Here is a 26267-nt window from a genome sequence, read left to right as displayed (position 1 = left end):
AAGTAAATTATATAAATAATATTGTCATTAATATACTCTCTACGGGCCTGCCGGTGCCTACCGATCGTGCTAAAAGTGTACTACTAGAATCAGCATGGACTATCTCCACCAGGTAGAGAGGATTGTGAAAAGAGAGGATAACAGACTGTCTATTCCTCCACCCAAAAGTTACATCCAACCTTTGAATGGGCCTGAAAACAAAAACATGCTGCAGATCACAGCGGGTCAGGTCTTTCTCTTCAAAACCAGTTTCTCTAAACTTTTGGTCAACTATCACAACAACCAAAAGAGCTCGGTTTTATTTATTAAATCACTCCTAACATAAACACAGATTATTTTCTGGTGCATTATCTCGCCTGCAGACTATATTGTACACTAAAATAAGAAGTATATGGTGTACACGCTCAACTCCTATTGCAAGATTCATGCTTGTCAGGAGACAATTGTCACCAATTAGATTCATAGAGCGATGAAAAAAGAGACCAGCCCAAGATGTCGGTGTTGGGACTTTGAAGGAACTGTCACTAGGCTCACTCTAATGTTCTTTTCAGATCATTCTATCAAATTTTCCCCCATATTTATCCATTTCATTTTTAAAAACTTCTTGAATCTGCTTCTATCACACTCTTCAGGCAGTGCACCTTCATTTATAGTGAAGAGTAAAACATTATTTCTTCAAGCGGTCTCTAGATCTGTTTAGGGATACTGGCAAAAGACTCAATCTGGCATACAATTTTGAAATACAAAGTTTCAACAAATGTTTATTTTTGTTTAGCAAAATTTTTATTAAAGTATTGTTTCATAAATATGAAGAACATGGATATAGACAATTCCAGAAACATTAAACAATAAACTTATTTTAACAAAATTGTCAATATTGGTTTCCCAGCACCAGGAATAAAGGTCAGACCAATCTTTTTAAAATTACATTCAAGAAAATTGATTATCTCAATTCAAAGATGAAGTTCTCTCTCCCAACCATTCTCCTCGAAGACATTGATACATCCAGCAAACAATATTGCTGGTGGGAGATGAATATCCAATTGATACATTTATGGTCAAGTTTCATTTTGTAACTACACAAAAATGTCTTAAAAGCCTTAATCTTACATTGTACTAAAGGACACCACAAACCAGTCAACACAATGGCTGGGCTCTGGTTGAGACAGCAGTAAGGTAACTTTACACATTATCTTTCCTCTTGTACACAACTCATTCCAGATGTGATTCCCCAAGAAATGAACTCAAATCATGCCTCTCTCAGACATACAGATTAGAGAAACTCCTTGCACTGATGGGAACTAATCTCTGGGCTCCTGGCATTCCTTACAATTGACCATATCATCAGAATAATTTTCTATTTGGATAGTGATGGAATGGAAGTCAAACTTGTGGTGGAGCATGTGGTTAGCTTCAGCCAATATTTCCCGAGCATTTGCATCCTCATCTGCAAGAAACAAAGTTCACAAATCACAAAAACGAGCAAAAAAAGGGAAGAAATTAAAAAAAGGCAAATGGAATCTTGATCTTTATCTGAAGTGCATACACTGTGATGCTAAAATCTTAGTTCGAAAAAATGTCATTTCTGCTTTAAATTGCAGGCCTGGCATTTTATAAATGGAAGCAGGAGGGAGTATTGTGGGCCTGCCTTATATTCTCGGTTTAAGATTGATTGTGAAACACAGCTGTGTGCTGAAAAATCTTAACATGTGTCTACCAATTTGGTGATAACTAGAATTATGTTTTAGTGAGATTGTCAGTAGGATAAATATTGGACAGGACACTAAAGAGGACTCCCTTCCTCTTCTCATAATGCCAATAAATCTTTTACATTCACCCAAGAGCTCCAATGGGACCCAGATGTCATCTTTCATTTGGGATGTTAAACTGACAGTACAACACACCCCTGTGCTGACACTTTTAGTTTGAATTGTGAGTACCAGAATTGAACCCAAAACCATCCCACTCAGGGGGAAGAGAGTGAGCCATGGCCAATACAGCTTTAAAATACTTAGAGCAATCCATGTCAAAAGCAAAATACATTAACACTTACTGATGGCAATGTGGACTGACAACAGTGGTTGGTTGATGGTCAGTGCCCAGATGTGGAGGCTGTGCATCGCTTTCACCCCATCAATTAATAGGAGAGACTCTTTAACCTGATTAAAATCCATTCCTTTTGGAATTCCTGTCAAAAATGCAGTGGTGAGTTTCAGTGTGAATGATGAGCGTCAATGAACACGTTGTGCTCTTATTTTCAACCTTACTGTTTCCCCAACAACTAATGAATATCTCTACATGCCTTGCTTTCGTGTCTTAGTTCCTATTGTGACAAGACTACATCTTAACTGACTTTAACTCACTGCATATCTCAAATTCTGCCAAGACTCAAACCCTTGTCTCCCACTCAAAGAGGCTCAAAAACATCTCCCATGCATTGGCAGAATGCAAAGGAAAACAAATGTCATCCCCACTGGGAACTTTAGTTCCAGCATTTCTCACTTCCTCTTCCTCCTCCTCCTCCCCTCCCCAACTCTTACACCTCCCCCCCACTCTTCCTCTCACCCCCCCCAGTCAACACCCTTATAACTCTTCAAAATCAATGCTACTATCTCACCTACTTTTTTCTATACACAACAGGCTTGTTTTATTGTGCAATCCCTTTCAGATTTCAAGTGACAGCACAGCTGTGCATCTTAAAGAGAACTTTGCTTGGTATAAATTTTTGTTCTGTGCACACCATATTTCTAATTGCTGCATAAACACATGTCTTAGAAAACATTTATATGGCCTCCCACTGCTTTAAATATTTCTTCATAGTTCTTATTCTACCTCTTTCCATTGAACTCAAACTGACAATATAATTTCCTATAGAAACTGATTCTTTCCTCCACCATCACCAATTTGTCAACTCACTTACTCTTCACACCTTTCCAAATTCAAAGGCTTCAGAAAGCTAAGCAAGACCATTCTTCTTTTGCTTCATATGTTCCCATGCTTTCTTCACTGTGGCATTCTGCACCTTCATTTAAGTTTTCTCAGCAGATGAAAATGTTAAATCACTGAACTTCGCCAAGACAATTCAGCCCATCATGTCTGCAGCCACTATCAAATGATCATTATAACTTAATGCCATTCGCTATACCCTTGCATGTTGTTTCTAATCATTTAAGCATCTAATGTCCTTTTGAATGTCTCAATTGACTCTGCCCTCACCACACCTCCAAGCAGTGAATTCCAGACATAAACCACTCACCAAAAGAGAGAATATTTTTCACATGACAATTTCTACAATTTGCAATTCACTTTAAATCTATGCCACCTTTGCCTCAATCCTCTTACACAGTTTCCCATTACACTGTCTATCCAGATTCCTTCATGATTTTAAAATCATCTATTAGATCTCGTTGCCTTCTTCTCTCGAACCCCAAATTCACCAATTTTATCCCTTACTAAAGTTTCTCATTCCTAGAAACATTTATGTAAATCTTTTCTGCAATGCACTGATATTCTTCCTATAGTATAGCACTCAAAATGTACACAATGCACAATGCCTAACAACTGTCTTGCAAAAATTCAGCATGACCACCTTGCTCTTGTACTGCAAGATGCATTTGCAAAGCTGAGGATGCTGAGTATTTTCTTAACTGCTCTTTACCAGACTTCCAAATGTTTTCTCAAAAATGACGCTTCACTTCTCTAATATGCTTTTCACTTATCCACTGAATACCTGTATTTTTTTTATTCTCAATTGCATTTTCAACTGGACACTTGTCATAAGCATACTTTTACTTCTTTATTTTAATTTTTACCTTTTTATTCCATCCAGAGAGCTCTAGATTTGTTTGCCCTCTCTTTCAAAGAGAACATACATTGAATTGTACCCAAATCCTTTCCTCTTTGAAGGTAGAATAGTGTTCTGCTTCAAGTTTATCTTATCAACATTTTGTTCTAGTCTAAGTGTCCCAGGTCCATTCTTGTACCTTAAAGTCAGCTCTCCCCACAGTTAATTACTTGCCTTCCATTAATATGCAGAGAACGTCCCTCAGAATGGAGATGGTGGCCCCCAGAACAAGAATGGAAAAGAGGAAAGTGCAGATTGGATCCACTATTTTATATTCAGGCTAAATACAAATGAAACAAAAAAAACTTATTCCAATGCAGTGAGCAAATGTTTAAATATCCCTTCACACTCAGAGATTATGAAGTTTAACAGAAAATCAGTTGTGTTCTTTTCAGGGATCTCTGATTCCTTGGTTCCTGTATGAACAGGAATATTATCAATCCAAGTACATAGCTTAAGCATGAAGTAAATCTCAATATTTTAAGAGCTAATTGCAGTAAAATGCAACAAAGAATACAGTGTGACACATGCTCAAATTCCTTCACCATACAATTGGCAGTTGCATATTCAGCTGTCTAAGCACCAAGGTCTGGAATTCTTTCCCTAAACCTCATCTTTCTTCTGCTTTTTTAAATTCCATGTCCTTGACCATCTCTTCAAATACAACTCAGTGCCAAATTTGTTGAAAGTCACTCCTAAAGCACCTTGGGGACACTTTACTAGGACTCTCTCTCTCCCACCCCTAACAATCCTCCAATGATTGTCCATAGTTTTCCAGGAATTAAAGGTTAGTCATCTCAAGACTACTAATAGCCATCTGGAGGAAAAAAAACACAGGAGTGTAAAACTTGTCTATTACTCCATTTTTTTGAACATTTTCAGTTATCATTCCTAAAGTATTGAACATGGGTTAAAAAGCTATTTGAGTAGGGGGAACAATCGGGGCAGGAACAAAACCTAAAGAAATGCATTCATATTTGGTAACATGTAGAAATAGGATTTAATGACCTTATAGATGAGCCTCAGAAGTAAGCTGTGATGGAACTGTAACCTCAGTATCACACACTCATACTCTGCTAGGCTGGAACCTATTGAGTGCAGGATATGTCACCCTGTATCCTTACCCTCCTTACAGCCCATGAATAAATGCTGTTCAAAAGTAGCTTAGAAGTATAGCCTGTGCCAAGATGAAGATCCAAAAAAACTCATTCTACAACATGCCCCCCCCCCCCAAAATGCCCATTTACAAAATTAGATGTATTCCCTTTAAAAGCCATGTTACTGAAAGACTGTTCCTGTACCTTGAAGTAGATGATATAGGCAGCAATTAGAACACTGATGCTTTGTAACAGGTCTCCTACAACGTGGATGAAGGCAGCTCGTACACTGGGGTTCATGTGGCTATTGGCATTGGATTCGATATCATGTGATCTGACCTCTCCTGTGCTGCCAGGACTGTGGTTGTGACCAGACTGATGAAGAATGATGCCCATTCTGTGGGGGAGGTAGTGTTAGGAACAGGCAAAAAAGATAATTTATAATTGGGTGTGTAGCAGAGACTTAAGTTTCAGTATATACACAAAATTTCATGTGATAAGGTTGGATGATAGCCAAGTACTGTACTGAGTTCCACATACAGACAGCACCAAAAGTTTGTTCATGTTGTGATTTTGTTGACATCTGAGCTGGGAGAATACATTTACTACAGTTGTTTTCAATACAACTGGAATAAAATGGGAGGGCATTTTATAAAAGATCAGGCAGGGTTTCCAATCTTGATTGTTACAAGTGATCCCTCCCGATGTTTACTCCAGGATAGATGTATAGCTTTTAAAAATATTCATTCATAAAAGGTGAGCATTGCTGACAAGGTGAGCATTTATTAACCATCCCTAACTGCCCTTAAGATGATGGTGGTGAGTCACCTTCTTGAAACGTTACAGTTTATCAAATGAAGGTACACATCCAAAGCGCTGTTAGGAAGGGAACTCCAGAAATTTGACTAGCTACAATGAAAGAACAGCAAAATAGTTCCAAGTCACAATGATGTGTGGCTTGGAGGGGGTCTGACAGGTCGTGGTGTTCCTATGTCTGCTACCCTTGTCCTTCTTCATGGTAGATGTATGAATCTGTGACCTGCCGCTGATCAAGGCTAGAGTTTTGCATGAACACCACCCCCCCCCCCCCCCCCCCCACCCCAATTTCCCCAGCCCCAAACATACACACATACTCATCCCCAACCCAAGGGTTTTCTGTAATGATGAAGTCAAATCCAGAGATCTGTTGAAACTCACGTTGACCAGAGCAGATACCAAGAAGCATGTTGACAACTTCCTATAGAATAGTGCAACGGGTATCACTAATACAGCAGAGGGTAGGAGAAGGCAAAGTTCAACCTGAAATCAAATGGTTCCCCAATATTATCCAACCATTCCATTTAGCAATTCAACAGTGATTGGCTGATGAAGTAGGATGTTGAAGAACTTCACAGTATAACTCATCTCTTTGGGTCTGCTGTGGACTCACTGAGATTAATTGTTATGATTTATCAACAACTCTGTATCATTGTATTCTTGAAACTGTAGAAGAAAAGCTCAATCAAAGTCTTTCTGGTCCAACATTTCTCATGTTCCTAAGGCGATTCCTTTAAAGTGTTGCATGATAGTGACTAATAGGATAGTGCCAAGTATTGGAATCTGCCAATAGCTCTTAACTTCTGTGACAACGGAAATGATGGAATTGTTCTCAATATCCCTGGCCTCAGCAAGATTGGCAAATTATCTGTTGTATTACTGTTCCTAATCTCTACCCAGTAACTCCTAGTAAAAATCACAAATCCAGCTTCAAATTTTCCCGGCATGCATTGCCCATTCCTCATTGACTCAAATGAAATGGTTTGTGAGGCCATTTCAGAGGGTAGGTTAGAAAAAATTACATTGTTGTGGGTCTGGATTCACATGCAAATCAAACCAGGTACAAATGGAAGTCTTCTTATCCTCAGCAATAGTTATTATGGTCAACATTCTCAAGACAGGATTCATATTCCAGATTTGTTAATTAAACAAATTTAATTTGAACCCATATCTCCCAGAGCACTGGCCAGCACATTTGGATTACTAGTCCAATAATGTTACCACTGCATCAACATCTATTACCCAGTCATGTCTTCATCCTGATGGTAATCAGTGATGCCTGAAGTAACAGGCAGAAAGAAATGCATTTAGACAATGACAAAAAAAGTGGACAATTAAACAAGTTGCTGAATGGTGGCTAGTGTTCATCGAGACTACATCCTGCCAAGAGTCAGGGCTTTCCTGACAGGAGCGGAGAAAGGCCAAATAAAAAGTAACAAAATGCTACTTACATAAGAGGATACTCACAAAATATTTACTGCGACAGCACCTCCTGAGGTGATCACCATGGCACCACCTTTAATGTCGTACTGCCCAGAAATGAGTCGCTCAATCGCCAGATAGACAAGTACACCTGTCACCACCCAGATGGAAAACACAGAGACCAGAGCTCCTAGAATCTCTTCAGGACACCAAAAAGAAGAGAGGTCATTTGTATAAAATAATTGGGCAGAACATGCACAGGTAAATCCTAATTTACTATACTAGCAGATAGCGATTCCAGTCTCAACTAAATAGAATGTAAGCAAGTACAAAAATCTCAGATTTAACAAAAGCCTTCCAGTAACTAGATTGAAATAACTTGCCAGCATATCTTGGAAAGCTGAGGGTCAGGTTGTCACAATAACTTATGTATGGAATTGCTGTGGTTTCATGGTATTCATAGAAACATATGAGCAAGAGCAAACCATTCAGCACCTCAAACTTGCTGTGCCATTCCACACAATCGCTGATCATCTACCTCAACGCAACTTCTCACTTATTCATGGGATGGTGGGTATCACTGGCTCGGGCAATATGTATTGTCCACCCCTAAGTTGCTAGAGGGTAGTTTTAAGTAAACCACATTGTTGTGGGCCTGAAGTCATACGTAGGCCAGACTATGTAAGAATGGCTGTTTCCTTCCATAAAGGACATTAGTGAACCAGATGGGTTTTTCTGAAACAATCAATAATGGTTTCATGGTCACCATTAGACTCTTAATTCCAGATTTGCTTTTATTGAATTCAGATTGCATCATCTGTCATGGTGGGATTTGAACCCAGAACATTACCTGGATTTCTAGATTAATAGTCTAGTGAGAATGCCACTACACCCTTGCCTTTATATATCCCTTGATGTCATTACTGTTTGAAATCAATTCTTGAACAAACTCAATGACTGATATTCTGCTGTCCTCTGGGGATACAGCATTTCCAAAGATTCACTATTCTCTCGGTAAGGAAGTTCCTCATCTCAATCCTAAACAGCTAGTCCCTTATTCTGAGAGCTGTTCCCCTCTGGTTGTACATCAGCCCACCCTCACCCCCAGCCAAGAGAAAGATCATTTGCGCATCCACCCTGTCTAATTTAAATATTGTTATCAGACCTAGACTTCAGCTGCATAAGCATCTGTCATTGTCTGCAGCAAGCTAGAAAGTCAAGCTGATTGCAAATGGACAATGATATCAAGACTAGAAAGCCACAAGGCTACAGTTGGGACACATGTTTTAGATAAAGGAGAAATTCTGCAAAACAAACCTTTAGGATGTTGCATAATGAGGAACCTCTGCAATGCTGCAGATATGACATTGAGGTCTACTGGCTACAGAAAAGGAAAAAAGATGCCAGTGACAGATAATCATTCCCATAGTCTCAGACACATACATGTTGGCGGTTTGGCTCAGTTTTCATTAATAAACCCACAATGCTGTCCCTCACCCTCACAAATACCATGTAAAACCTCCCCAAGCAAAGCTAGTCTTCATAATTAACTTCAGCAGGAAGAATAAAAACAACAAAGATATTTCAAATCAAATGGGATTTGACACAGAAAATGGCAGATAATTCATAGCACTCAAAATGAACCTCAGTTACCTCAGGATTCACCATTAATAGTTTCTCTATAATCAATCAATCTCCTATTTCTTTATCTATGCCTTGATTAATCCCCTTTTGCTCTACACCACCATCTCTTTTTGTTGTTTAATATCCGCTATGACAGAACTTTCTATTCATCCTTTTCTACCTTTGTCCTCGTCACCTTACCCTTTTTTGCCCTTACCTAAAAATTGTGACATTTCTAACAACTTCCAGTTCTGACAAATGACCGTCAACCTGAATGTTTGTTTCTGTCTTCACTAATGCTATATGGGACTAGATTGGGTTGGGATATCTGGTCGGCATGGATGGGTTGGACCGAAGGGTCTGTTTCCATGCTGTAAATCTCTATGACTATATGACCCTTTCAGACAAAGGGTTTCCCATGTTTCCAGGATTCACAACATGTCACTTTGCAATTTCTTAAGCAATTCGCACCCCAGGAATCATGGATATCTTTGAAAAGGAAAAGCACAGAGTGGATTGTATTAAAAGCTGATTTGCTCAAATAAATGTAAACAAAAGAAACATACAATCACTCACACTGATGAGCGATCTCTCACCACGTCTATGTATAAATACCCAGTCTGGTCTCACCTGAGCGATGCCAGCCAAAGTTCATGGTTTTAGTTGCAGGCCGAGAAGAAATCCACAGTGAAAACAAGCTGACAAGCATGGTGGCAAAGTCCGTCAAGAGATGAGCAGCATCGGTCATGATAGCCAGACTCTGCGCCAAGTATCCCCCTGAATAAGAAGGATAAATGGTTGGCAAGGATCAGAACAAAGGATTTCAATATCATCCCTATTTATTCCAACATCCTGAGTAGCTACCACAATACCATTGCACAATACCCCTACTCCATTTTAATTTTCTCCCCATCTCTTCTGAAGAAGGTTCCCGTTTCTGGACATAATTCTGACACCAATGTACCATAAGTAACCACGCTTTAGGGATTAAGAAGTTTTAATGGGCTAGTTGTTCTGTACATATGCACTTTGCCATTAGAAATGGTGAAGAGTGAAAACTGTGGATGATTTCAAATTATCCTTCCCAAATACACCAAGGCTGATTGCAATGACAGTTCAACCATGGGCATGGTCGACTCAGCAACGTCAATGCCAGGAATTTCCGATTCAAATTTGAATTGGTTTAAGGAATTTATTTTCAAAAATGTATTGGTTTAAGTATTCTCCTTAACAGAACCCAATTAACACTAGTTTCAAATCAAACATAGAATTGAAATGTTTGGATGTACAGCGACAAAAATATCTTTCCATTCTTTTGTAGAAAAGTAGCCGCAGCTCAGAGGATAATACCCTCACCCAAGTTAGAAGGTCCTGGATTAATTTCACATTCCAGGCACAAGGACACTGATCTAGGCTAATATTCTTAATGCAATACTGAGTGTGCTACACTAACATAAGTGCTGTTTTTCAGATAGATACAACGTTAAACTGATGTATATTACATCAGTGAAAGTAAAAAGATTACCAGACAAGTGTCAAGTGCTATGTACATATAAACAAAGGATGACTTGGTGATGGGATACCAGCCTCTGTGAAGTTATTTCATGCAGTACTATTGAAAGAGCAAGGGTTAATTATGGCTACTGTTCTGGTCAATATTCATATCTCAACCAATACCATCTGGCAATTATCAAATAGCTGTTTGTGCGAGCTTGCTGTCAGCTGCATTTCCCACATTACCACAGTGGCCCCACTTCAAAAATTATCAATAAAGTATGCTGAGGATGTTAAATATCCATGATAATAAAAAGTTGTTGTTTCCTTCTTTACCTATTACTTCACTAATTATAAAGATCAAGCAAACAGCAGAAGCTAGATATAGCCTCCTACGGGCATTCTCTTTATCCACTTCCTTATGATCTCCAGAGGATTGGCTGGAATGGCAATGCCCAGGCTCCAGTTGTTCTAGGACAGGGTCCATACGTTTCAGACTGCCATGTAATTTGGTTGAAAAGGTTTCATGGTGCTCCAGGGAAGTGCTATAAACCAAAGAGGAAAACAAAACCTATAAATATAATGAAGGGAAATGGCAATATAGTAGTAACATCACTGTACTAGTAATCCAGAGAGCCAGACTAATGCTCCAAGTTCAAATCACCCCACATGGTAGCTGATGGAAACTAAATTTAATCAATGGTGTCATCATGTTATAAAGTACAAACTATTGATCATCAATTGGGCGGCACGATGGCACAGTGGTTAGCACTGCTGCCTCACAACAGCAGAGACCTGGGTTCAATTCCCGTCTCAGGCAACTTTCTGTGTGGAGTTTGCACATTTTCCCCGTGTCTGCGTGAGTTTCCTCCCACAGTCCAAAAATGTGCAGGTTAGGTGAATTGGCCATGTTAAACTGTCTGTAGTGTTAGGTGAAGGGGTAAATGTCAGGGAGTGTGGGTGGGTTGCTTTTCGGAAGGTCAGTGTGGACTAATTGGCCGAAGGGCATATTTCCACACTAAGTAATCTAATCTAAATTTCCACTGATCTGACACCTGGAACTTACATGGAAGGAAACATCTTCTAAAAAAAAGGAACTCAAAACACTAACACAAAATGGCCACAGGGATCATCTGCTGAAAATGTGTTGCTGGAACAGCGCAGCAGGTCAGGCAGCATCCAGGGAACAGGAGAATCGACGTTTCGGGCATAAGCCCTTCTTCAGGGCTTCTTCCTGCTGCGCTGTTCCAGCAACACATTTTCAGCTCTGATCTCCAGCATCTGCAGACCTCACTTTCTCCTCACAGGGATCATCTGACCCACACAGGTTAGTTTCATGAAATCAGTATGAATTAGACCAAATATAATATGAGCTGAAATTAACATTCTCCCTTTTGTCCTTAAAATATTTGTAAAAACCCTTTGAATCTCTTAAATTCTATTTGCCAAAGCTATCTCATGTCCCCTTTTTGCCCTCCTGATTTCTCTCTTAAGTATACTCTATCAGTTCTAACATTTTAATCCAATATCTTGTTTCCCCGCATTACTCCAAACCTTACTTAAAAAGCCTGATTCCAATACTGATAAATTTTGCAAATATGGCCTGCTGAGGCAATCTACTGTTCCTGATTTCACTCTTCATTTTGAAAGGGTTCTAATACCCAGTTTATCACTCTCAAAGTACTGCTTGCCTCAAACTTCTGGCATTTTCAATATTATGCCCCAAGATGTAAATCAGATCCCCATTGCCAGTTTAGGTTGGAGTTGGTTGCATTAAATAAAACTCAAAACAAATGTCTAACTAATTTTCTTGAGACAGCCCACCTTGCTGCTTTCATTCCCCATGGCACTGGGGATGCCCTGCAATTTGCCAGACAGACTTAAGTCTAACATCAGGCTACCTATATTGCCAAACAAACAGCACATTCTGCCAGTTGATCACCCAAAGGTGAATGATCAACCCTGTTCTTTACCTGCATGGTGTTGAGATTTTCACTGATTCATTCTGTTGATCTCAACATTCTCGAAACATTAATTTCTAAATCTTGGCTCAGGGGCCACTATCAGTGGGGTTAAGGGTGTGGGTTCAAGCCTAACTCAAAATTTGGGAACAAAATCTTGACTAACACTCCAGTGCATTGTCAGAGGTGTTGTTCTGCATGAGACATTACACCAAGGCTCAGCCTGGGCATTTGGATGAACACAATAGATCTCATTGCACTAATTCAAAGCAGAGAAGAGTTCTTCCTGCTGCCAGAAGCAATATTTCAATAAAAAAATACTTTAACATTGCACTGTCATGACCACTCAATATCTTCAACTGCTTTACCACCAATATTATATTACTGAAATGCCAATGTCTAGATTATTTTAATGTGAGGTGATTGCCATACACTATCGCACAGTCTTGACAGTGTTTGTCCAATAACAGGGAAAGCTGAGATCACAGACACCAAGTTCCACTGCCTGGATGGGGACAAACATTATTAGCCCCTATCCTAGAAAGCTGTTGTCCTGTTTGCTTGTGGGTCAGCATCAGAGCAGAGGGTGCTCTGTGTCAACAAGCCCCTGTAAATTCAGCAAAGACACATTGCTGGAACGACATCAGGCTGCTGTTCAAATCCAGGAATATCACAAAAATAGATTGTTCAATCATTACCACATTTGTTGCTAGTGGGATCTTGCTTATCTGCATTGCTGTGATGTAAGAAACATGGCAGTCAGTTCAGCAGGACCTCGTGCTATCATGCAAGGCACTATATAAATGTAAGCCTTTTCCCTCACTTCTCCAATTACTAGCTTTTAAAAGTACAGCTTGGTATTGTCCTAGCTTTACTTCCTTTCACCTGTATTTCCCTGTACTCCCCACCATGCTGTTTGCCCAATTTTCTTTCTTGATGCTTTCATTCCCCGTTACTGGTTTGTTCAATTTCCTTTATGTGGCTCTTCAATGTCTCGGAGCAGGAAGCTATCGAACTGCAAATGGGCATCACAAATTTGACTCTTACCTAATAACCATTTCCAAATAACACGCGCCATCCCAATGGGGAATAAAGTGCTGGACAAATTCAGTAGGTATGGCAGTTCTGCAAAGTCACGGGACTCGAGCCGTGAATTCTGTCGGCCTCTCCAGTACTCGCTGGGTTTTTTTAAATTTCAAATCTCCACCATTCGCGGTATTTTACTTCTATTCAGGAGGTTCGCTTTCGCCTCCCTTATTGGGCAACACTGAGAATGCAGTTTTCGCCCAGTTAGTGACCAGACCCGGGAACACGGAATTCTAACACACACCCAAACACCAGATGTCCGAGGAGTTTTTGAATTCCACGGCAACCCGGGACGAAAGGCAAAGAGATGATGTTGAAGGCGGGCGAATGTTTGACTGTCACTTACCCGGCGGATCGGCTGCTCCCCGGGGCCAGCGAGTTCTTCAGAAGCGGAGACGTTTCAGGTATTTCATCCATCGTTTTTCCAACTTGAAAAATAAAGGCGAGATCTCGTAGTTTGGGGCAAGTTCCCAATCCCACTTGGGACTGTTCCCAGAGCTGGAAACCTTGAGTACAAAGCTGCAAAGTTCCCCTGCGGGGGGTTTAAAGTGATCAGGAGACCTGGGACGTGTGCTCTGACATCTTTTTATCAAGAGTTTCGGACCGTGTGGAACTGCTGAACCCGGCTCTCCCCGTGTGCAAATGGGAAACTCGGGGGCAAACTTGGAAACAATTGTAAAGCAAAGAAAGGGGCGAGCTGTGCAAATATCACAAATTCTCCTGAAAATTGAAATCTTACCGATAAGCGTGTTCCAAAGTAGCATTTTTATTTCACCAACGTGGGTTGTTAATGTGAAATTTAATCCCAAACTCATAGCATTAGATAATGATTTGGAGATACTGGGGTGGACGAAGTTAATAAAATCACACAACACCAGGTCCGACAGCTAGTGCTTCCAAATAAACCTGTTGGACTATAACCTGGTGTTGTGATTTTTAGTATTAGATAAATTAGTTTTACGTGCTGTTGCTCATTTGACTTGTGTTTGTACGGTCTGCCCAAGCAAGGAAAATTTCTCACATTTCAACAACAAATTGCATTTCTCCAAGCGGGACTGTAACTAGAGTGCTTAGGGTCAGGTGAGGAAGTTGGCTGAGGAGTGTACGTTTGTGTAACTGTAGGGGGCGCACTCACTGTCCAGGCATGCTGCAGGTAGACATCAGAATTCAAGTCAGAGCTGTCGTAACAACTGCAGAACCAATAACGTCTTCCTTTTCAAATGGTTATCCGATGTGCAGCACCGTAGATCCTGGGTGATTTCACTCAGCCAACCTAATATGCTCAGGATTGTAAGTTTTAGTTCAATTGACTGGGTGGTCAGTTGGCAATGCAGGGTGATGTCAACACCATGGGCTCAATTCCCACATTAGCTGAGGTTATAATGAAAGCTGAGATTACTCCATCTCAGCACGGTGGCTCAGTGGTTAGCACTGCTGCCTCACAGCGCTAGAGACTCAGGTTTGATTTGACCCCTCTGGTGTCTGCATGGAATTTACACATTCTCCCTGGGTCTCGATGGATTTTCTCCCACAATCCAAAGATGTGCATGTTAGGTGGATTGGACATGCTAAATTGCTCATTGTGACCAGTGATATGCAGATGAGGTTGATTAGCTGTGGAAAGTGCAGGGTTACAGGGATAGGGTAGAGGATGTCAGTCTGGATAGGTTGCTGTTCGGAGGTCGGTGTGGACTCGATGGACCAAATGACCTGCTTCCACATTGTAGGGATTCTGTGATTCTCAATCTCTCCCCTCACCTGAGGTGTGGTGACCCTCGAGCCAAACTCACCACAATCCATCTGTTTGTGGTGAGAGAGTAGCCCTATGGTCCTCTGGGACAATGGTGACTTTTGATTACTTTCACATAGCTAAGGAAAGGCAGGGAGCCAAGCATTGGTTCAGGGGGCTAAGATCAAGTGTCTGTTCTTATCAGGACAGGGGTCGAGTTGCGAGTCATCAGAGCTAGTGGAGATCATCGCTGGATCGTGATTGGACGTTGGAGGATCGCTTGGTTGTGCTGACCTGCTATTGGTGGGTCTTCATGCTGGCTTCGGCCTAACGCCAATTCAGGGACCAGCCAACCTCAGAGCTATGGCCTCAACAGTTGCCCCCAGCCCTGGGCAGGGGGTTCACAACACAGTCCGGGTGACTGTGAAGAAGGTAGAGGGTCGTACACCGGTGGATCGCATCCTGTTTATTAAGAAGGTACTGCTGGGATGCTGTGGGTTTGCTGCAGCGGACGTGTACTGCCTGCAGGATTTCCCCGGGGGCAGGCTACTTTGATGTGACCTTCAGGAGTGTGAAGCAGTGCGAACAGCTCCTGAAGGTCTTCAAGGAGAAGGAAGGGGAGCCGCTGTTGGCATCTTGTCGGCAGCCCCATTGTGTGTGCTTCCTGCACAGAGGAATCGGGTTGTTACAATCCATGTGTAGAACCCCTATGTTCCAGTGGCTGATGTCCTGACCTTCCTGGGAAGGTATGTCCAAGTTGAGGGAGAAGCCACCGATGTGATCTACCCCTTTGGGATCTGGATCAGTAAGCGGCAGATCAGGGTGACTCTGAGGGTCGATGGGAACATTCTCCACCCACCCTCGAGCTTCGCAATTGGAGGGAACAGAGGCTACCTGACATATGCAGGGCAGCCGAAAGTGTGCCGAACCTGCGGGAAGTCGGGACACATGGCGGCGGACTGCAAGGTGACCATCTGCAGGAACTGCAAACGGGAGGGTCACCTGTCTAAGGACTGTCAGGAAGAAAAGAACTGCAACCTCTGCGGAGAGGCGGGCCACATGTACAAGACCTGCCCAAGACAGGGGGCCCCACTTACACACAGATGGCTGGAGGTGGCAATGTGAGCCGTGGACCCCCAAAGACCAGTAATGTGCACCCAGACAGCAGGGAAACAGAGTCTGGTGGCACCCAGAAAGAAGACCAGGCCGGAGTGGAAGAGGTGGCAACCAGCGGAGAGACACAGCAGCTGATCCTAGCTCTAGCTGGGCAGATGGAAGCAATGGAGGAGAAGGTAATCGAGCAGGCAGAGGAGTGGATACCTGTTAAAAACAGGAAGAGAAAATCCGGCCAGGCCCCCAAAGCCTCCCAGCAAAGGGGGAAAAGACAGCTGCACGAGGGAGGGACGGCCAGCTCTTCGGATGGGGAAGACAGGCGCACAGAATGTCGTCACCACCAGAAGAAGAGACAGAGCGCCGTAGATAAAGAGGAGGGAATTTCCTCCCAACCAGGAAACAATGGACCCCCTGAAGTCCACCTTCCACCCAGTGAGAACCAGGGGGTACCCACTGCCCCACAACCACAGACAACTGAGAGCTGCGATCCTCTGACAGTCCCATTGTCAGACACAGAACTGGACAGTGCAGACCCTTGCCTTGGCTCAATGACTCCAGAGCAGGTAAATGACCACAGTGAGAGCCTGGATAGCTACCTCAGCCCAGCGAGAGTCCAGCAGTTCGTGCTCACCATGGGGATGCAGACAGCTTCCCCAGAGACAGGACAGTCAAATGGACAACGGTAACCCCATAAACTGGGATTAAAAAAGGTTCATTTGCTATAGTATAACAGGGCACCCACTCAGTAGGTGGGTTCTGCTGAAGCCACAGCTAAATAATAAGAGACTGGATGGTTAATAAAGGGAACTGTAAATAGGATAACTGTAAATTCGAGTAATTCAATCTGTTCTTTGTAATGTTAAGACAGCAATGTATATATCTATGAACGACATGACAAATTGTACAAGTACCAAAGATTTATTTCTATGAATAAAGTATATTTTGAAATAAAAAGAAAAGCATTGGTTTGGGGGGGCTGGGGGGTGCGCCAAGTCTTGGGAGGAGCGTATCAGCAAAGTGAGGCAGAAACTGGGCAGATGGAAGCTACGGTCGCTCTCCATGGGGAAAAAACCTGGTCATCAGGTGTGAGGCACTGTCATTGCTATTATACGTGGCACAAGTCTGGCCTATTCCCAGAACCTGTGCCGCTGCAGTCACCCGGGCCATCTTCCAGTTTATATGGAGGTCAAAGATGGACCGGGTCCGAAGGGACTCGCTGTACAAAGATCCGGGCAATGGGGGAAAAAATACACCCAATGCCACCCTCACCCTGATGGCCATCTTTGTGTGTGGCTGCATCAAGCTGTGCACAGATCTCCGGTACGCAAACACCAAGTGTCACTACGTACTGAGGTTCTACCTGTCCCAAGTGTTGCAAAGGATGGGCCTGGCCTCGCTGCCGCGGAACGCTCCGAGTAGTTGGATCTTTCCGTATCACCTGTCCTTCATGGAGAAGTTTATGAAGAAAAACACCTTTGACCACAAGTCCATCAGGAAGTGGTCAGCACCTAGTGTCCTTGAGACCCTTCGGGAAAAGGAAAGGGCGGATCCTATCGAGCAGTTCCCTGAGCAGACTGTCTTGGCAGAATGCCTCATCGCCAGAACTTTCCAACAAGCACTAAAACATGGCTTGGCTGGTGGTGAGAAGGGGTCTGCCTGTGAGATCCTTTATGCATGCCCAGACTCTCAGCCGCACCGCACGCTGCCCTTGAAACGGCTGCGGGGGGGACGAGACTGTCACACACCTTTTGGAATGTGCCTACGCAGAAGAAGTCTGGAGAGGAATGAAGTGGTGTTTGTCGAGGTTCGTTCTGAGCAGCGCTGTTGACGCAGGATTCCATGCTCTATGGCCTGTTCCCCAGGACGCACACCGAGACGAACATCAGCTGTGCCTGGAGGATCATCAACTCAGTGAAGGACACTCTCTGGGCCGTCCGAAACTTGTTGATCTTCCAGCTGAAGGAGTTGACCCCAACTGAGTGTTCCACATCCATCAAAGTTTTATCTGCACATCCACTAATATATTTATTGTATCCGTTGCTCCCTCTACATTGGGGAGACTGGGCGCCTCCTAGCAGAGCGCTTTAGGGAACATCTCCGAGACACCCGCACCAATCAACCACACCGCCCCGTGGCCCAACATTTCAACTCCCCCTCCCACTCTGCCGAGGACATGGAGGTCCTGGGCCTCCTTCACCGCCGCTCCCTCACCACCAGACGCCTGGAGGAAGAACGCTTCATCTTCCGCCTTGGAACACTTCAACCCCAGGGCATCAATGTGGACTTCAACAGCTTCCTCATTTCCCCTTCCCCCACCTCTTCCTAGTTTCAAACTTCCAGCTCCGCACTGTCCTCTTGATTTGTCCGGACTTGTCCGACCTGCCTAGCTCCTTTTCCACCTATCCACTCCACCCTCTCCTCCTTGACCTATCACCTTCATCTCCTCCCCCACTCACCTATTGTACTCTATGCTACTTTCTCCCCACCCCCACCCTCCTCTAGCTTATCTCTCCATGCTTCAGGCTCTCTGCCTTTATTCCTGATGAAGGGCTTTTGCCCGAAACGTCGATTTTGCTGCTCTCGGATGCTGCCTGAATTGCTGTGCTCTTCTGGCAGCAATGATCCCGACTGAGTGTTGCAGACTGGCACATTCCAAGGTCCAGGACTACGTGTTGAGGGATGCGCTGAAGCTTGGGGCAGCTGCCGCCAAGGCGCAGTGGAGAAAGACCACCGTGTAACGTCTGCCTGCCTGAAGAAGAACAGGGGGCCCACGCAGTCATTTGGGCTCTGCTGATGCCTCAGCTAAAAATGTAATCGTACAGACCTGTAAATAGGAATGATTACTCTGTTTCGGTATGCAAACAAATGGAATGTTTACATATGTATGGCATGTCCAACTGTACAGGCCATCAAATTATTTTATGAATAAAGTATCTTTTTGAAATAAAAAAAATCAGAGTGGGGCAGTGAGATGAGCTCACGGTGGAGCAGCAAGTCGGGATCTGGGGTGGTTCGACAGTTTTTTTTCAGGGGGACACTGAAGTAGTAAGACGCTCACATTGAACTGGATGGTGACAAAGCTCCATAGCAGAATAGCAAGGCAAATGGTGCAGTGAGCTGGGTGTGGTAATGAGAGGGAGGAATCCATCGTTAACCAAAGAAGTTCAAGAAAAAATATTTAATTAAAACGTGGTAGCAGGTCAGATGGTTGGACAGAATGTAAAAAAAGCAAAAAATGACTAAAAGACACGTAAGGATGGAAAAAGATCAGTCTGAGAAAATGTCAGCTCGAAATATAAAAACAGATGGTAAGAGTTTCTATAGCTATTTAAAAAGGAAGGACATTAACAATCTGAGAATTGTTCCTGTAGAAAGTGAGTCTGGGAAATTATTGCTCGAAAATATGGATATGGTAGGTGAAGTGAATTTGATTTTTTGCATTTTTGCTATAAAGGATGCAAGTAACATCCCAGAACTGGCTGCAAATCAGGAAGTGGGAGGGAGAGAGGAACTCACAATTACAATCACTAGTACTGAGGCGAATTGTTGAAATTATGAAATGACAAGTCCCCAGTTCCTACTAGACTACATCTTAGAGACTTTCAACAAAAGGGTGACTGAGAAATGGATAGATTGGTTTTAATTCTTCAACATTCACTAGATTCTGGAAAGATTGGAAGATAGCAAATGTAGCTCCTTCATTCACAAAAGCAGGGAGACTAAAAATAAGGAAATTACATGCCAGTCAACTTAACACCTGTCATTGGCAAAGTTTTACAAGCTATTATTAAGTAAGCTATAAGAGGGCACTTTGATAACATCAAGATAAATAGACTGGGTCACCATTGTTTTATGATAGGGAAATTATGTCTAACCAATTGGCAACATCTGCTGTGGATAAAGGAGAACTGGTGCATATACAATACTTAGAGTTCCAGAAGGTCACATTAGGTTTTTGCGGAAAGTAAATCATGTAGTGGATGGGGCAACATATTGGCATGGAATAAAGATTGGCTATTGTACAGGAAACAGAGGCATAACTTGGTAATTTTTGGTTGACAAGTTGTCATGAGTGTGTGTCACAGAAATCAATGCTGGGCCCTCAATGTTTCACAATTTATGTAAGTGACTTGGATGAACAAACCAAAGTCATATTTGCTAAATTTGCTGATTACACATACAAAGGTAGAAAAGTAAGGTACAAAGAGGACACAAGGAGCCTACAAGTGGGGATAGATAGGTAAAGTGAATGAAAAAGATCTAGCAAATGGAATATCGTGAGGGAAAGTGTGAAGTTTTTCATTTGGCAGGAAGAATAAAAAAGATGCATATTATGTGAGTGAAGAGGCAACCCTTTAGAACTGAGATGATGAGGAATTTCTTCAGTCAAAGAGTAGTTCATCTGTGGAATTCATTGCTGTGGAGGCCAATTCATTAAGTATCTTTAAGACAGAGATAGGTTTTTGATTAGCAAGGGGACCAAGTGTCATAGGGAGTATGGGATTGAGAAATATATTAGCCATGGTCAAATGGAGGAGCAGACCCATTGGGCCAAATGGCCTAACTCTGCTCCTATATCTAATGGTCTTATTATTATCTAAATGGTGAGAGATTTGAGAACTCTGAATAGTGTGTTCCTGAAGTCCTAGTGTATCAATTAGAAAAGTTTAGTGGGCAGGTGCAGCAAATAATTTTGGAAAATAAAAAAGGTATCATTTATTGTGAGGGGAATTAAATGTGAAGTAGGGATGTTATTACTTCAGATATCCAAGTGAGACCAAACCTGCACTATCATGCACAACATTAGTCCATCTTTTTTAAGGAAGGTTATGAATGCATTGGAAACAGTTCAAAGAAATTTCTTTAGACTTATACCTAGAATTTGCAGGTTGAAAAAAAGGAAAGGTTAGACAAGCTTTTATCAACTGGAGTTTAGCCGAGTAAGAAATGATTTGATTGAAACAAGAAAGGTTCTGAGGGGTCTTGACAACTGATGTAAAAATTATGTTTCTAAGCTGAAAATGTGTTGCTGGAAAAGCGCAGCAGGTCAGGCAGCATCCGAGGAGCAGGAGAATCGACGTTTCAGGCATGAGCCCTTCTTCAGGAATGAGGAAAGTGTGTCCAGCAGGCTAAGATAAAAGGTAGGGAGGAGGGACTTGGGGGAGGGGCTTTGGAAATGCGATAGGTGGAAGGAGATTAAGGTGAGGGTGATAGGCCGGGGTGGGGGCAGAGAGGTCAGGAAGAAGATTGCACATTAGGAAGGTGGTGCTGAGTTCGAGGGTTGGGACTGAGACAAGGTGGGGGGAGGGGAAATGAGGAAACTGGAGAAATCTGGGTTCATCCCTTGTGGTTGGAGGGTTCCTAGGCGGAAGATGAGGCGCTCTTCCTCCAGCCGTCGTGATGCTATGGTCTGGCGATGGAGGAGTCCAAGGACCTGCATGTCCTTGGTGGAGTGGGAGGGGGAGTTAAAGTGTTGAGCCACAGGGTGGTTGGGTTGGTTGTTCCGGGTGTCCCAGAGGTGTTCTCTGAAACGTTCCGCAAGTAGGCGGCCTCTCTCCCAATATAGAGGAGGCCACATCGGGTGCAGTGGATGCAGTAAATGATGTGTGTGGAGGTGCAGGTGAATTTGTGGCGGATATGGAAGGATCCCTTGGGGCCTTGGAGGGAAGTAAGGGGGGAGGTGTGGGTGCAAGTTTTGCATTTCTTGCAGTTGCAGGGGAAGGTGCCGGGAGTGGAGGTTGGGTTGGTGGGGGGTGTGGACCTGACGAGGGAGTCACGGAGGGAGTGGTCTTTTCGGAACGCTGATAGGGGAGGGGAGGGAAATATATCCTTGGTGGTGGGGTCCATTTGGAGGTGGCGGAAATGACGGTGGATGATACGGTGTATATGGAGGTTGGTGGGGTGGTAGGTGAGGACCAGTGGGGTTCTGTCCTGGTGGCGATTGGAGGGGCGGGGTTCAAGGGCGGAGGAGCGGGAAGTGGAGGAGATGCGGTGGAGAGCATCGTCAATCACGTTTGGGGGGAAATTGCGGTCTTGTTTCTAAATCAGGAATCCCACCGACCTAAGGTAGAGGGAAAAGGAAATTATTTCTCGGAGAGGGTCATGAGACTTGGAACTCTATTCTCCAAAAGTTGTTTGAACTGGAATTCTTGAATGTTTTTAAAAATGTTTTCTTGAATATTTTATAGGCAGATAGATTTTCAGTAAGCAAGGGGGTGAAAGGTTATCAGTGTAAGTGGAAATGCAGACTAAACAGATCCATCATGGTCTTACTGAATTTGGAGCAGGTTTGAGATGCAGAATGGCCTACTACTATGCCTAATTTTAGCATTTGTTTTTCTAAAGGTACCAGCTACAGTTCAGAATTGGAGGAGAATAGACAGAGACCTTAAAAAAATTACATTTGTATAGTGCCTTTCATGACCTTTAACAATCTCAATGTACTATATAGACAATGAGGAGAAAGTGAGGAAAGTGATCCTGGAGATCAGGGTCAAAAAGTGCGGCACTGGAAAAAGCACAGCCAATCAAGTAGCACCCGAGAGCAGGAGAGTCAACATTTCGAGCCTATGCTCTTCATTAGGAACAGCTTATGCTTGAAACGTCGACTCTCCTGCTCCTTGGATGCTGTCTGACTAGCTGTGTTTTGCTAGCACCACACTTTTTGACTCTTTATAGACAATGAGTACATTTTGAAGTCTCATTACTAGTGTAATATGAATCTCATGAGAGTTGTAGTGCTGCAAGGAGTTACAGTGATAGGAATGTAGAAAGTAAGAGCAAGAGTATGTAATTAAGCCCTTAAGCCTATTCTGACATTCAACTAGGTCATGACTGATCATCTACCACAATGTCACTTTCCTGCATTAATCCATATCCCTTGATTTCTTTAATATCTGAAAATCTTTCAATGTCTACTTTAATCTCAATGATTCAGCTTCCACAACATTCTAGAATACAGAATTCCAAAGGTTCAAAGATAGGGATGGATGAAGCCCCTGAAGGAATTCGAAAACAAGATGAAAGTCTTAAATCAAGGACGACCAGCTCAGTAATGACTGTACTCCACTTGGAGCAAGTTGGGACATGGAAACAGTTTAGGACAAATCTAAATCACTAACAGTGAGAGGTGGAAGACTGGCTAAGAAAACATTTTATTATTGAATCTAGAGGTAACAAAGGTATGGATGAGAGTTCCAATCGTGAATGAAAGAATGTTTTAAATTGGCAGCACAAACAAGCCATATAGCTTAAGTGGTCAACAACAGTATTTATGTTCCACACTAGCCTTCTCCCACTCTAGATCATCTCACCCTATCAGCATATCATTCTGCCCTTCATTTTCTCCCTCGTGCTTATCTAACTTCCCCTTTTAATTTAGCTATGTTGATCATTTCAACAATGCAAAGTTCCATGAACTGAGAATTACACAGAGTTGTTTAAATCTTTTCCCTTGTTGACTCAGGCCACATTATCCACAAAGCTCTAAGTTCAAAGAACTCTTCATTATCAAATATAGTATAAAGCCTTGTAAATATTAAGTGCTTAACAGTCAGGGTTTGCAAATGTACCCCCGAATTTTAATTTTTCTTTACTCTTTAGATTAGATTACTTACAGTGTGGAAACAGGCCCTTCAGCCCAACAAGTCCACACCGACCCTCCAAAGAGCAACACACCCAGACACATTCCCCTACATCTAACACTACGGGCAATTTAGCATGGCCAATTCACCTAACCTGCACATTTTTGGACTGTGGGAGGAAACCGGAGCACCTGGAGGAAACTCACACTGACACGGGGAGAATATACAAACTCCACACAGATAGTCGCCTGAGGCGGGAATTGAACCCGGGTCTCTGGCGCTGTGAGGCAGCAGTGCTAACCACTGTGTCCACTGTGCCGCCCACGTGTGAAAGAACGTGCCTGAAGTCAGTGGGAGAAAGATAAAGACAGCAACTATTCTACCAGATCTGCTCCATTATACAATTAATCCGATGTAAAGCTGTCTTGTGATTTTATATGTTTGCTGAGATATTGCATCAAATTCAACTGCTAATGATCTGAGATTTTCTCTCTGAAATGTGCACTGATACATTTCTTTAAGAAGACTCTGAAAACAAACTACTTCTTCTTAGTCACGAGCTCTAATATCTCTTACCCAGATAGATGCAAAATTTTGTTTGATAATTCTCCTGTGAGATTTGGTATGTTTTACTTTGCTAAGGCACCATATAAATGCATGTTGTTGAATAGCAGTGAAGTTACTGACAGACTAGCGACTCATAACCAACACTTAAACTTAATGCTTTAGAACTTAAATTGTTTATTGTTCTCTTCATACTATGGTTGCTGAAGATCTGAAACACAACCAGAAATTGCTGGCAAAGCTCAGCAGGTCTGGCAGCATCTCTGGGAAGAACGTTTTGAGTCTGGTGACGTTTTCATCAGAACTGATAGCAGCTCGGACAAAAAGGTATTTATGCTGAAGATGAGGTTGGCAGAGGAAGGAGTGGGGAAGAAAGGTGAGTGGATAGGTGGAGACAAAGCCCAGAGAGAAAGAGAGAGGGATATACGAACGGGGTGGCAAACGAGAAAAAATGAGATAAGGTTCTTCGAGCTTCAACTGCAACTGAAATGTTCAGGTGGGAACACTGTGGTACAACATTTCTGCCACAGGCCTGCTGCAGTGTTTCAGCAAGCCTGAGCACAAGCCCAATGAACAACAGCTCATTTTCTGCTTGGGGGGTCTGCAGCCTCAACATTGAGTTCAATATATCTAGAGCCTGATTTTATCTTCTACATTTTTTACCCATGCCCACACTCAGTTCTGTCCACGACATGGGTTGCTTTTAGCACAGTATTTCCATTCTCAACTACACTGAGCACTTATTTTCTATGTATTCAGCTTCTTTTCAGTGCTGGCTTATTATCAATAATACCCTCAATTGCCCACCCCTTTCTATCGAGCTCTCTCTCTGGGTTTCATCTCCACCTATCCACTCACCTGTCTCCACTTTGCCCCCAATTCCATCTTGAGTATAAACACCACTTTCTCCTAATTGCTATTAGTTCTGATGGATAGCCACTGGACTGGAAATGTTAACTTTGCTTTCTCCCCACAGATGCTGTCAGCCCTGCTGAGTTTCAGTAGCAAGTTCTGATTTATTTCTTCCCCTGTGCTTCATTTGAGTTGACAAGTTAATAGAATAGTTCTTGACGAATTTCTGTGTGCCAAAAAGATCTCTTAAAGTAGTTTTGCTCCCTTACCAATTATAGTGTAATACTAATGGTGAAATCTCATAGGAGCTTGAATGACATGGGCTATGGCAAGAAGTGTGGGAGGATCATGTGAGAACTCAGTCAACGCTCTTTTCAATACATTATCTGTCATTATCAGATTGCCGTTTGTGGTAGTTTGTTCTGTGTGAATTGGGTGTAGCATGTCTACTGTTCAACAGTGACTACATTTCAAAAGTATTTCATTGATAATAAAGTGTTTTGCGATGTCTTGTGATCATGAAAGGTGCTATATTAATGCAAGTTTTCCAGTGGCCTTTTCTCAGCTCTAGCATATTGTGAGTTCTCTCTGTGTCACACCATGCTTTCTTATTTTCTTTGCTGGCCTTCCAACTCTGTGCTGTACTGATTAAGTTCTCTCTGAACCTTTTTTTTTGCTATTCGCTGGACAACCATTCTGGTGGCTGGCAAAATGATTAAATTAGTCTCTCAAACCTGCACAGCCAGGAATATGGAACGTTGAATCAAGATTAGGCATTCAGCCAGTCAACTTTATTCTAGCATTAGGCAAAAGTGAGGACTGCAAATGATGGAAATCAGAGTCTGGATTAAAGTGATGCTGGAAAATCACAGCAGGTCAAGCAGCATCCGAGGAGCAGGAAAATCGATGTTTCGGACAAAAGCTCTTCATCAGGACTGAAGGCCTTTATTCTCGCATTGATCATTTACCCCAACTGCATTCTCCATCTTATCCCCATAGGTTCCCTGTGTATTCAAAATATATTGATTGCTTTACTGAAAATAGTCAATGACTAAATTGACCAGTGATTGATACACACCCCTC

General features: G+C 42.7%; 1 protein-coding gene and 1 long non-coding RNA gene across 2 annotated transcripts in view; one reads left to right on the top strand and one right to left on the bottom strand.

Moving 5' to 3' along the window:
• Nucleotides 1-771: 771 nt before the first annotated feature.
• On the bottom strand, nt 772-15588 carry LOC122563600 (proton-coupled zinc antiporter SLC30A2-like). Its single transcript, XM_087976793.1, has 8 exons — nt 13690-15588; nt 10633-10841; nt 9433-9579; nt 7225-7378; nt 5146-5338; nt 4019-4124; nt 2054-2188; nt 772-1447 (listed from the first exon to the last, which is right to left on the bottom strand). The coding sequence occupies exons 1-8, from the start codon at nt 13758-13760 to the stop codon at nt 1302-1304; spliced, it is 1161 nt and encodes a 386-aa protein (XP_087832919.1). The 5' UTR covers nt 13761-15588; the 3' UTR covers nt 772-1301.
• Nucleotides 13504-26267, top strand: part of LOC148142157 (uncharacterized) — a 48082-nt gene continuing 35318 nt past the window's right edge. Inside the window, exon 1 of the long non-coding RNA XR_015752140.1 lies at nt 13504-13747. This is a non-coding gene — a long non-coding RNA (uncharacterized LOC148142157). The remainder of the gene's footprint in view (nt 13748-26267) is intronic.

The sequence above is a fragment of the Chiloscyllium plagiosum genome, unplaced genomic scaffold, assembly GCF_037043375.1.
Source record: "Chiloscyllium plagiosum isolate Xiang-an unplaced genomic scaffold, Cpla_swu_hap1 HiC_scaffold_30, whole genome shotgun sequence".
Lineage (NCBI taxonomy): Eukaryota > Metazoa > Chordata > Chondrichthyes > Orectolobiformes > Hemiscylliidae > Chiloscyllium > Chiloscyllium plagiosum.
This window is presented reverse-complemented; position numbering and strand designations above follow the sequence as displayed.

What these genes read in the sequence shown, in the direction of transcription:
- LOC122563600 (XM_087976793.1), bottom strand. Translation starts at nt 13,760, where the DNA reads ATGGATGAAATACCTGAAACGTCTCCGCTTCTGAAGAACTCGCTGGCC. An exon ending in TATAATTAGTGAAGTAATAG is followed by an intron (nt 9,580 to 10,632) that starts GTAAAGAAGGAA and finishes CTTCTTATTCAG; the next exon opens with GGGGATACTTGGCGCAGAGT. An exon ending in CTTTGGCTGGCATCGCTCAG is followed by an intron (nt 7,379 to 9,432) that starts GTGAGACCAGAC and finishes GGTGTCCTGAAG; the next exon opens with AGATTCTAGGAGCTCTGGTC.